At 41.0% G+C, this 11,949-nt stretch overlaps 1 protein-coding gene across 6 annotated transcripts in view; it reads right to left on the reverse strand.

Moving 5' to 3' along the window:
* Positions 1 to 10,723, reverse strand: part of ubap2l (ubiquitin associated protein 2-like) — a 60,253-nt gene extending 49,530 nt beyond the window's left edge. For 5 of the 6 annotated variants that reach the window (XM_063011165.1, XM_063011148.1, XM_063011157.1 and 2 more), the window contains exons 1-2: positions 10,500 to 10,598; positions 2,871 to 3,002 (exon numbers count right to left, since the gene is read on the reverse strand). In XM_063011165.1, the coding sequence (XP_062867235.1) occupies positions 2,871 to 2,960 (90 nt within the window). In that variant the 5' untranslated portion in view covers positions 2,961 to 3,002; positions 10,500 to 10,598. Of the gene's footprint in view, positions 1 to 2,870; positions 3,003 to 10,499; positions 10,599 to 10,681 lie in introns of those variants that run through there. The other variant, XM_063011135.1, reaches the window with a different exon arrangement.
* Positions 10,724 to 11,949: the final 1,226 nt, after the last annotated feature.

The following is an 11,949-nucleotide window of genomic DNA, read 5'->3' on the forward strand; positions in this document are numbered from 1 at the left end:
AGAAGGGTTGCCCCAGGACGGGCATCCGGTTTAAAACTGTGGCAAATCAGGTATGTGGAACAGAAAAATCCAATGCAGCTACCCCTAACAATAAAGCAGCCACCAAAAGAAAGAGATCACAAAGATCAATAGGAAAAATAAAATAAGACTTGTGATGCTGGCTAACTTTTTTTGTAGATCCTTTGCTCTGGTCTGATCAATTGATGAGTTTGGAATGAATTTTTTCCTTAGAACAATGAGTTTTTCAAACACGTACAAAATCTAAGCGCAAAATGCCTCACAAAATAACCACATGTGACCGTTCACGCTGATTACTGGGTTAGATGTGTCTGAGGCAGGAGCAAAAAAGTAAATACTGGACAAAAGGTCCTTAAACATAGAGTAGGTACTCAGGTGGTGCAGCGGTCTAATGCTCTAGCACAACACTGCATAGTGTTTAAGATTGAGAGTTTAAATCTCAGAGCTACTGACCTGGCTGAGCGTCCCAATTGGCCATGTTTGAGAGAGGAACGTTTGAACGGGGTCTTTTCTCACTGCCGTTGTGGTATGGGGGGAGTTACAAGGAGCTTAGCGTGGCTCTTTCTATGCGATATGACTGTGTGGGAACCCAAAACTGGCAGGTGATGAGACGCGGAAACAGATTGGACACTTGTCGGAAGGGCACGTGGTGAATCAACTCTCCTGGATCAGTTAGAGGGTTGAAGATTCAGCCAGGAATTGGAAATGACCAAATTGGGAGAACACAAGGAGCAATGGCAGAAATGACATTTGTTTATAGCTGAGGTAATTACATGGATAGCATACTAGGCTTAACTACATCAGCAGAATGCCCAATTCACCTTAAGGGCACGTCTTAAATGCTGTACTGATTTAGACTTGGACGACTTTAGTGGAGTATACTCGGTAGTTGGATTGGACTGAAACCATGTCCTTAAGTAACAAAAAACACAAATTACTGTGCGACTCGCAGCAAGGGGGAAAACAAACCCCGAGTCTGATTTAACTCTGCCAAAAAAGGTGCAGTTGTGAAAACACCCTAGCACTCTTAGAATTCTCCACCCTGACTATGAAACAAACAGGGTGGATTATTCACTTCTTTATCTGTGCACTTGTTAAACAGCATTTTATTGTTGGTAAGACTGGGTGCAGCATGATCACATGGCCAAACACTACCAAGACGGAACCAGCACTACTAATAACATGCTGTTTAATCAGTGTGCAATATGCACATTTCACGTACTCTTCCGTTCAACCTATATTACATTTACAACAGCGTAAAATGTGATCTAATTTGTATTTATTTAGGCTTGGTACTGATACAGACATTCCTGTAAGCATTTAGTATATTCAGTCAGTATGTGTTTAATAGAAATAGGTATTCTGCAGGTATCACAGAGTGGGGGATATTCAAGTGATTTATTTTTCTCTTCTAAACTAAATTAAAATCAAACCAAGTAAAATTTATTGGTATTGCACTTTTTACAATGGACATTGTCTCAAAGCAACTTCACAGAATCCAGGACCGACAGACTAAAAATTGCAGGGTTTTTGTGTTTAAATGTAAAATCTGATGGTGACTAAGTTAAACCAGGAGCTAAATAACTACATAACCTTGCACTCACACCTGCACCCTTAAACACACCTAAATCCATTTGTTTCATATAAAAACCAGAAAGAGCAACTGTTGGCGATGCAAAACAGGTGGAGTCAGTGATGCAACAACATGGACGATAGCCTAACTTTATGCAAAGGAGACAACAACCAGTGTGACTCAAACCTAATGGAGACCTGCTTTCTGGAAGTATGAGGCATAACCCACATTTGGAAAAAAACACACAAACCACCTTGTTTTACTACTGTAAATATGTCAGGGTGTTAAGAACACTTGAGCATATTCAATCCTACAGAAAAAAAATCCTTTTTATCTTTAAGCCATTAAATTAAATTGTGTTGGCTTTTGTCTGCGCTCCTAAATCGTAAACTAGTTTCATTTTCAGTTTCATTTTGAAAGTTCTTCAAATTGGGCACTTTTAATGTCACTTCAGTCTCAAGACAGAGCTAACAGTCTGGATTTAGTGCAATTTAATTTCCATCTTTTTGGACAAAGAAGCTTTAAGGGGAGGAAGATTTTCATGTGATGATGTGAAAGCAGCAGTGCATCAGTGGCTACGCACTTTTTTTTGTTGAAAATTTTTTGTTGATGGCATTACAATCGTACGATGCTGGGAAAAATGCTTTGCAAAGGAAGGTGACTGTAGAAAAATGATGTCATTTGTTTTTTAATTCTTAACACAGTTAAAAAAGTGCAGAAACTTTTTGAAGAACCCTCGTATATTTCTGTGCCCGTAGGTTTTTTTTTATAGTAGCAAATGTTTCTATGAATAAACATTACAATGTCTTGCATGTATTTTAAAATATTACTGAATATAATATAAAATCATAAGTCATATCAAATATTTATACTAACAGGTCTGGATTTGGAATTGGTGCCAATTTAGTCATTTCCAGTTCCCGCTGTTACATCCACTGCCGCTTGCAGCCGCTTCATATCATCTGCCAGTGTTGGATTCACGTCACAGAGCTGCATGGCAGACAGGGAGCCATGCTATGCTTTATGTCATTCCCCCATCCCTTGAACCCCGTCTGCTCCCTTGAACTTTCCGAATCCATCTGACCTTTCCTTGTTCAAACAGGGTCAGTTGTGTTTGGGTGGATGCCCAGCCAGGTCGGTGGCTCTGCCGAGATTCAAATTTGCACATTCAAACTCGCCGCAGTGGTGTGCTAGCGAGTAAGAGCACTGAGCCACTTGAGCGCCCAGAACTATTTTTATTGGACAGATTAAAGTGTTGTGTGTGCAAGCTCATACTGACCTGAGGCCTCTGCTTGTGCTGTGACTGGCTCTGTGTCTGTGTCTGCTCCCAGTTGGCCCGGTTCCGGCTGCCGCCCACCGATGTCATCATTTACAGTATATACAAATAAGAGTATTTACAAAAGAATAACACCTGCAAACAAACAAGCACAAAAAAAAGTCTTTTATGAACAACATAATTTCCAAAAACGGGTTATTTTGTGGGATATACACTGACACCATAACATTAAAACCACCTCCTTGTTTCTACACTCACGGTCCATTTTATCAGCCCCACTTACCATATAAAAGCACTTTTGTAGTTCTACAATTACTGACTGTAGTCCATCAGTTTCTCTGCATGCTTTGTTAGCCCCCTTTCATGCTGTTCTTTAATGGTCAGGACCCCCACAGGACCACCACAGAGTAGGTATTATTGGGGTGGTGGGCCATTCTCAGCACTGCGGTGGTGTGTTAGTGTGTGTTGTGCTGGTATGAGTGGATAAGACACAGCAGCACTGCTGGGGTTTTTAAACACCTCACTGTCACTGCTGGACTGAGATTAGTCCATCAACCAAAAATATCCAGCCAACAGCGCCCCGTGGGCAGCGTCCTGTGACCACTGCTGAAGGTCTAGAAGATGACCAACTCAAACAGCAGCAATAGATCAGCGATCGTCTCTGACTTTACATCCACAAGGTGAACCAACTAGGTAGGAGAGTCTAATAGAGTGGACAGTGAGTGGACACGGTATTTAAAAACTCCAGCAGCGCTGCTGTGTCTGATCCACTCATACCAGCACAACACACACTAACACACCACCACCTTGTCAGTGTCACTGCAGTGCTGAGAATGATTCACTACCTAAATAATACCTGCTCTGTAGTGTTCCTGTGGGGGTCCCGAGTCCTGACCATCGAAGAACAGGGTGAAAGGGGGCTAACAAAGCATGCAGAGAAACAGATGGACTACAGTCAGTAATTGTAGAACTACAAAGTGCTTCTATATGGTAAGTGGAGCTGATAAAATGGACAGTGTAGAAACAAGGAGGTGGTTTAATGTTATGGCTGATCAGTGTACCGTACACATTGCCAGCTGTAAATAAAAGTTGGTGCACTTCACCAAGTTAAAACGTGCCAACTGCAAAGTAAATAATGTGGTTTTTAAAAAAGAAAAAAAAACACAAACCATGTTCCATATTATTTAAGAGTTACCAGAGTTTTTAGAGGAAGTGGTTAACTCAAACCAAAACACTTCCGGTTACACAAATGTAGCTATTTAAATAATGCTTTATAGTTTACCAGAATAACACTGACTCAGTAGGGGTTACACTGCACACTTTGGCTACATGAACCAAAAAAAAAAAAAACACTAAATCCCACAGTTGCTACTCCATTAAAAAGGCTTCAATCTTCAATCTGTGTACTACATTACCAATGAGATTTGCCTTGATAGACCTAAACAGAAAGATGCATTCTTGGTGGACTCGCCATCATGCAGGGAAGTCATACTGCTTGTATTCAAGCAGCACAGTGCAAGAACGTTTGAGCCAAGTGTGTGTAAGAACTGTGCTACAAGTTTAGTGCTAAATACTAAGTGAGAATAACCAAGATAATATGCAACACGCATGCCAGTTTGTCATTTCTTCCCCAAAAGTAAAAAGTAGAGATGGGACGATCGATCGGCTATGAATCGGTATCGGCCGATTTTTTATCAAAATATGCTATCGGCGATATTTCCTAAAAGTAGCCGATCCGATCGTGTGATATATAAAGATCACGTTAAGTTAACAGCTCAGTGGATTGATCCAGACTTTGAGCTACGACGCGCCAACCATCACATCACCATTCATCAACAATCGTACAGAAACCATCGTGAAAGCTCTTCATGACCTAAAATAACATCATTAACGTTGTGCATCATACATACGATGTAATTTTGCTGATTGTAATATTTACTTTAAAAAGATAATTCAACCCGGTCACATCTGAGTCGATTCTATCAGCACGTTATATAAACTCCTGGTTCACTTTAATAAATCGTAAGCGGTTCTTACTTGTGATGTAGATGAGAACAGAAAACGTTACAGAGCCAATCAGAGGCAAAAGTTTATTCATTACCAAATTCGTTAGTTCAGGATCATCTGCTGAACTTTTAGCTCCTTAGACGGAACGAGTCTGACGGTCGGTTACAGATCTGTGGTAATAGCAGTTTAATTAAGCTTTTTAATGAAGCTTTTTAATGTAAGAGAGTCACACAAAATGTTCTGTAGTAGCTGGTGTTTATTTAAAACCACGACATTTAATTAATAACAGTAAACACGGAGAGATAACTGAGAAGAGAAACTTACGCTTCGCGAAAAATGACTCGTGAATCAATGAATCACTTATAGCGATACAGTGAACAAAGCGTCTCTTCTAAAGGCGCACACACACACGCGCGCGCTGCTCCGGTTTATCTTCACTGTGAGGCTCTTTTTAAGTTTATTTATTTTATTTACTGCTAACCCCCCCCCCGGTCGCAATCGGCTATCGGCCGATGTCCCTGAAAGGAGATCGGAGATCGGAATCGGTGCCAAAAACCCCGATCGTCCCATCTCTAGTAAAAAGTGTCAACACTCAACGCTGAGGTTGTCTACAGCACATTTACCATAAATGATACACTCACTTTCTTAACCGCTTATCCAATTAAAGTCAGGGGGGGCATGGGTTGGGGCTGGAGCCTATCCCAGCTTTTCAATGGGCACACAGTAACACCCTGGATGGGGCACCAGTCCATCACAGGACACACACCCATTCACCTATAGGGCAATTCAGTGTCTCCAATTAACCTGACTGCATGTCTTTGGACTGTGAAAGGAAACCGGAGCTCCCGGAGGAAACCCACACAGACACGGGGAGAACATGCAAACTCTGCACAGAAAGGACCCAGACCGCCCCGCCTGGGGATCCAACCCAGGACCTTCTTGCTGTGAGGCGACAGTGCTACTCATTGAGCCACCGTGCCATCCTTAAATGATACACGAAAAGCAATTGAATGTAAAGCACAACCTGGAAAAACATTCACAACATTTAGCAGACACTTTTATCCAAAGCGACTAACGGTTGTAGCCAATTACAGTTAAGCAATAGAGGATTAAGGTTTATTTATTTATTATTATTATTTTAATGTCATGTTTTACACCTTGGTTACAATCATGAGCGAAACAGTAGTTAATCATTACAAGTTTAATGTGGGCGGCAAGGTGGTTAAGTGGGTAGCACTGTCGCCTCACAGCAAGAAGGTCTTGGGTTCAATTCACAGGTGGGGCGGTCCAGGTCCTTTCTGTGTGGAGTTTGCATGTTCTCCCCGTGTCTGCGTGGGTTTACTCCGGGTGCTCCGGTTTCCTCCCCCAGTCCAAAGACATGCAAGTGAGGTGAATTGAAGATACTTAATTGTCCATGACTGTGTTCAATATAACCTTGTGAACTGATCAGTCTCGTGTAATGAGTACCGTTTCTGTCATGAATGTAACCAAAGTGTTAAACATGACTTTAAAATCCTAATAAACAAACAAACAAGTTTAATGTCAAACGCAATCATGGAGCAAACCGGAGCACCCGGAGTAAACCCACGCAGACACGGGGAGAACACGCAAACTCCACACAGAAAGGACCCGGACCGCACCACCTGAGGATCGAACCCAGGACCTTCTTGCTGTGAGGAGACAGTGCTACACACTGAGCCACAATGCTGACCTGAGAATTAAGAACCTTGCTCAGAAGCCCAACAGTCACAATTGGTGGTGGTAAGGCTTGAACCAGCAAACTTATGAATAATATAACCAGTGTAGCTCAGCAGTTAAGGTACTGGACTAGTAATGATTTGGAGCTAAGGAAAATAAAAGCTGATCAATAGTTCTCCTTTTAACAGCCTGCCATTATAAAAGTTTATATTGTGCTCTGCATGAAACCTAACACATTAAGAGCAAAGTCGTTATTTTAATAACTTAGAAGTGAATGTGTAAACAGTAATACAAGAAGATTAGTTTTTTATTCATTGCGTAAACGTGGTGCTGTTGTCAATTTATATTGTAATTACATTCACATAAATAGATGTTCAACCTAACTGAACGTTTGTGTAAGAGTATTTAAAGTCAATCTGTAACAATAAACTAGGAGTCAGTGCAGAAATACCCCCGTTTTCCTCCCAATCTAGTCGTATCCAATTACCCGATTGCAATACGCTTCCTCCCTCCCGATGCTGATCCCTACTGCTGACTAAGGTGAGCAAGACTGACACACATGACCGACACACATGACCGACACACATGCCCTCCGACACGTGTGCAGTAGCCGACTGCATCTTTTTACCTGCAAGAGGCGAGGTCATATGCAGATCAGCTTTGTGCGTGGAGAGCCACACCCTGTCCACATTATTCCTCGACTCTGTGCAGGCACCATCAATCAGCCAGCAGAGGTCGTAATTGCATCAGTTATGAGGTCCCTCTCCAGCTTCCTATCCTTGTATGAACAACAAGCCAATAGTTGTTCATATAGCCGCCCAGCCCAGCCAGATGGCAGAGCTGAGTTTTGAAGTGACAAGTTTGAAATGTCAGCTCTGGTGTGCTAGCGTGTTTTCCCGCTGTGCCACCCGAGTGGCCAGAAATACTGCATTTATATCATTTACTTTATGAAAAATGGAACTGTTAGGCATTAAAATCACAAACTGATGCTATTTTGGGCCAGTATGGTGTATGACTGCATTTTAAACACTAATGTTTTATTTTTACACAGATGATTAAGCTTTTGCATAATCTGGAATGATTTTGATAAGTTTTAATATACAGACCATCTTTAATAATTATGTTCAGCATATTTAGTTAAAGCTTAATATTAAATGTTCTGTGCCTAATACCATAAATGTTTGTTTGTTTGTTTATTTATTAGGATTTTAACATCATGTTTTACACTTTTGGTTACATTCATGACAGGAACAGTAGTTAACTTATTACACAAGATTCATCAGTTCACAAGTCAACTCAAACAGTCATGGACAATTTTGTATGTCCAATTCACCTCACTTGCATGTCTTTGGACTGTGGGAGGAAACCGGAGCATCCGGAGGAAACCCACGCAGACACGGGGAGAACATGCAAACTCCACACAGAAAGGACCCGGACCGCCCCACCTGGGGATCAAACCCAGGACCTTCTTGCTGTGAGGTGACAGTGCTACCCACTGAGCCACCGTGCCATCCAAAATACCATATTAAATGTTTACTTTGAAAGATGAACGTGTTTATGTTCATCTTACGGTTTTACATTCAAGTCAAGTCAATTCTCTCTGTATAGCGCTATTACAGTGGACATTGTCTCAAAGCAACTTTACAGGAGCAAGCCTAGGGCGACAGTGGCAAGGAAAAACTCCCTTAAAATTACAGGAAGAAACCTTGAGAAGAACCAGACTCAGCAGGGACACTAATCCTCCTTGGGTGGCCTGGAGAATAATTTGAATATTCTCCAGGCCACGTTCACTATGTTACATTGTTTATAATTAAATAAAATACCATAATGACCTGCTGATATAAAACTCTGATGTGATTCTATGGTATTAGAAGTTAACCGCTATACAGTTAACCATTGACTAATGACGATTAGTTATCGGTTAAAAGAAATTGCAGCACTAAGTAATCTGTGTAATCGACCATCATGAAGCTGTCATAGTGACATGCATGACACAAAGTAATAATCATCAGCTGAACTATTTTCTGTCTGTGTATGTATGTACACAACTGTGAAATCTGAGCAAACCACAACTGAAAGCTTTTAGCCCTTTCAAATGCTGGTTGGTAACCATTGGAGACTGATAGTGGACACATGGTGACCATTTACATTCCCAAGCTCTATAAACAGTCAACTTTCTCCAGTTTCGAGTCACCACGTGGTATAAAACCTGCCATGGAGATAAACACTAAACAAGCTTATAGTTAGAGCAACAGCATGCACATAGAAATCACTTTATATGCAGTTGTAGCCTAGTGGTTAAGGTACTAGACTAATAATCAAAAGGTTGCTGGTTCAAGCCCCACAACTGCCAGGTTGCCACTGTTGGGCCCTTGAGCAAGGCCTTTAACCCTCAATTGCTTAAACAGTATACTGTCACAGTACTGTAAGTCGCTTTGGATAAAAGCGTCTGCTAAATGCTGAAAATGTAAAATGTAAATATGCATACATAGACAAGTAAGATATTAATACCAGTTAAATATAAATTAAACAGTTGATATCTCATCATATACAAATCTCATAAACATTCTAATCTACAGCAAGTCTGCTGGACTATCTGTGCTGGGGCAACAGGTAAATAAACATGGATGTGTTCCAAAACACATGGTTGTACTAAATAGTGTCCCTAATTAGTTTACCAACAGCACCAGTACTGTTCTATCATACAAGAGCTAAACCAAGCAACCCAGCGAGTTAACTGTTAATATTAAAATACAGCTCTCAAAATACATAATCAAGAAATGTCAGGCTATTCATTAATTAAGTAAGTATTAATGATAATCTAAAGCAGATGGAATCCCTATATACATCTGGTAGGAGCGGGTTAAGGACCCGGGATTCGAACCCACATCCTTCTAGCTGGTAACTTACAGCTCTAATCACTAGACTACTACCGTTACACAACATATATTCTCAATTCTATAGGGCATTGAAGGCAACTAGCTGCCCTCCAGCCTAAACAATTTGGCTGCCAAATTGATGTCTCACAAACAGGAAAAGTAAACCGCCTCGTGTTAGCCATGTCGCAGTGTTCTGGCTGCGTCCTAAACAGTCATGCTGTACTAAGTAGTACGTCTAAAGAGTTCAACTACTAGTCGCGTTAATGCTTTTACATAGTACGCAGTTTGCGGTTTGGGACGAGCCTCAGTCAGTTAGCCTGAAAAGCTAACGGGACCTAAGTAGCAAGAGTTTTCCTAGTTAATCCATTAAGAACAACGTCTGAGACAAAATTGTGACTAAAAGACGCTGTTATTGATTGTTAAGGTTAGCCAAAGCTCACCCGGCGCCACTAATGCAGGGTTTTGGCCGTGTAATATCACACGTCAAAATAGCAACAACCGTATTAGTGGGCTAATTTAGCATACTATTTAACGCGTCGATGGACGCTACCCCTCAGTTGGCCTATTAATGTTACCTATATGCCTGTTCAACTACAAAGTTGGTTTATTAGAACATAATTGGGGCACAAAATTGTGTTTTTTCTTTCAATTTCAGTCCTAAATAAGTTAATTCCCTAAAAGCTCTAAGACTATTATATAACCAAGACCTTCCTGTGTAAAACAGTTCGGCTAACACCAGCTAACTTAAGTTACTGGGGTTCAACCTCATGGCCGACCGGCATAGCTATCCACCGCAACTACCTAAGCACTTCCTTAATGATTTAAGAATGCACACATTTCAATTTATAGAAATATTAAATAAAGTGTTCATTATAACGTGTATCAGTTACACTAAATGTACTGAAGCGATCTGCTTGCGCCGGACACGAACTGTACGTTTAGCGTAACTGAAGCGCCTTTTCAGCTTAGCGCACAAACTCAACCCCGAGGCTTCACCAAGGCCCGCAGGCCGCAACTCGCGAAAATAAACAACAGGCGATGTACTGACCAGAATCCCGACTCGATGTGCCGAAATAATTAGCAAGAACGCCAACTAAGCGGCCACTGTTAAGTCGAACTCTTAATCAGCCCAAAAAGCGAACTGCCAAATTTTCTTAAATCCGACACCGATTCGCCTTAGCAGACTTAAAGGCTGAACCGACTCGCGCAGACAATGAAGCGGAATTATACCTGTGTCTCACTCGACCCAGAGCGCGCCGTGTCACGTGATCCCGTCCTGCTTCAACACAAGAGACCCACCACCATGTGATCCGTATATAGATATTATACTGTAAATAAATTACCATAAACACTTAAAATAACATAATATACTTACAATTATCTGGAAATTTGGATAAAAAATCCTTAATTTTCTTATAAATTGTTCAACAGGTACTCAAGCCGTTCATTATGTGGTCAGATCTAACATGATATAGATAGATAGATAGATAGATAGATAGATAGATAGATAGATAGATAGATAGATAGATAGATAGATAGATAGACTCGTCAGACCACATGACCTTCTTCCATTGCTCCAGAGTCCAATCTTTATGCTCCCTAGCAAATTGAAGCCGTTTTTGCCGGTTAGCCTCACTGACTCATTGGTTTTCCTAAGGCTACACAGCTGTTTTGTCCCAATCCCTTGAGTTCCCTTCGCATTGTGCGTGTGGAAATGTTCTTACTTTCACTATTAAACATTTCCCTGAGTTCTACTGGAGTTTTTCTACGATTTGATTTCACCAAACGTTTAAGTGATCGCCGATCACGATCATTCAAGATTTTTTTTCGACCACATTCCTTCCTGGAAGATGATGTTTCCCCCACTGTCCTTCCACTTTTTAATAATGCGTTGGACAGTTCTTAACCCGATTTTAGTAGTTTCAGCAATCTCTTCTCTGCTTGATGCATGCCAATAATTTTACCCTTCTGAAACAGATTAACATCTTTTCCACGACCACAGGATGTGTCTTTCGACATGGTTGTTTAACAAATGAGAAGCTACTCACTGCATCAGTTAGGGTAAATAAGGTAAATAACTTGTTGCCAGCCGAAACATAATCACCCATGCAGTAATTATCCAATGGGAGGCTTTTACCTACAGTATTTGCTTAGTTAAATCCAGGTGGTGACCTTTTTTTTTGGCCAGGCAGTGTATATATATATGTTTTTTATATGTATGTTTTTTTTGCACAGGGGCCCATGAGCTCCTAGTTACGCCACTGATGCTCCATGAGTCTGTCCTGATAGTAGTTTAGTGTTCGATGGTGTCCCGAGCTAGTGAAGCATTATACAGTGTGATCGCTGTACCGTTCCTTGTTACAGCAAAAAACAAAATTCTATACACTTTTAAGTAACATGTACAGTCCAGGCCCAAAATACTGGCAACCCTACATTTATTTATTCATTAATTGTCTGGTTTTTTCTCCCATAATCTAGTCGTGTCCAATTACCCTGAT

This window comes from Trichomycterus rosablanca, chromosome 2 (assembly GCF_030014385.1).
Source record: "Trichomycterus rosablanca isolate fTriRos1 chromosome 2, fTriRos1.hap1, whole genome shotgun sequence".
Lineage (NCBI taxonomy): Eukaryota > Metazoa > Chordata > Actinopteri > Siluriformes > Trichomycteridae > Trichomycterus > Trichomycterus rosablanca.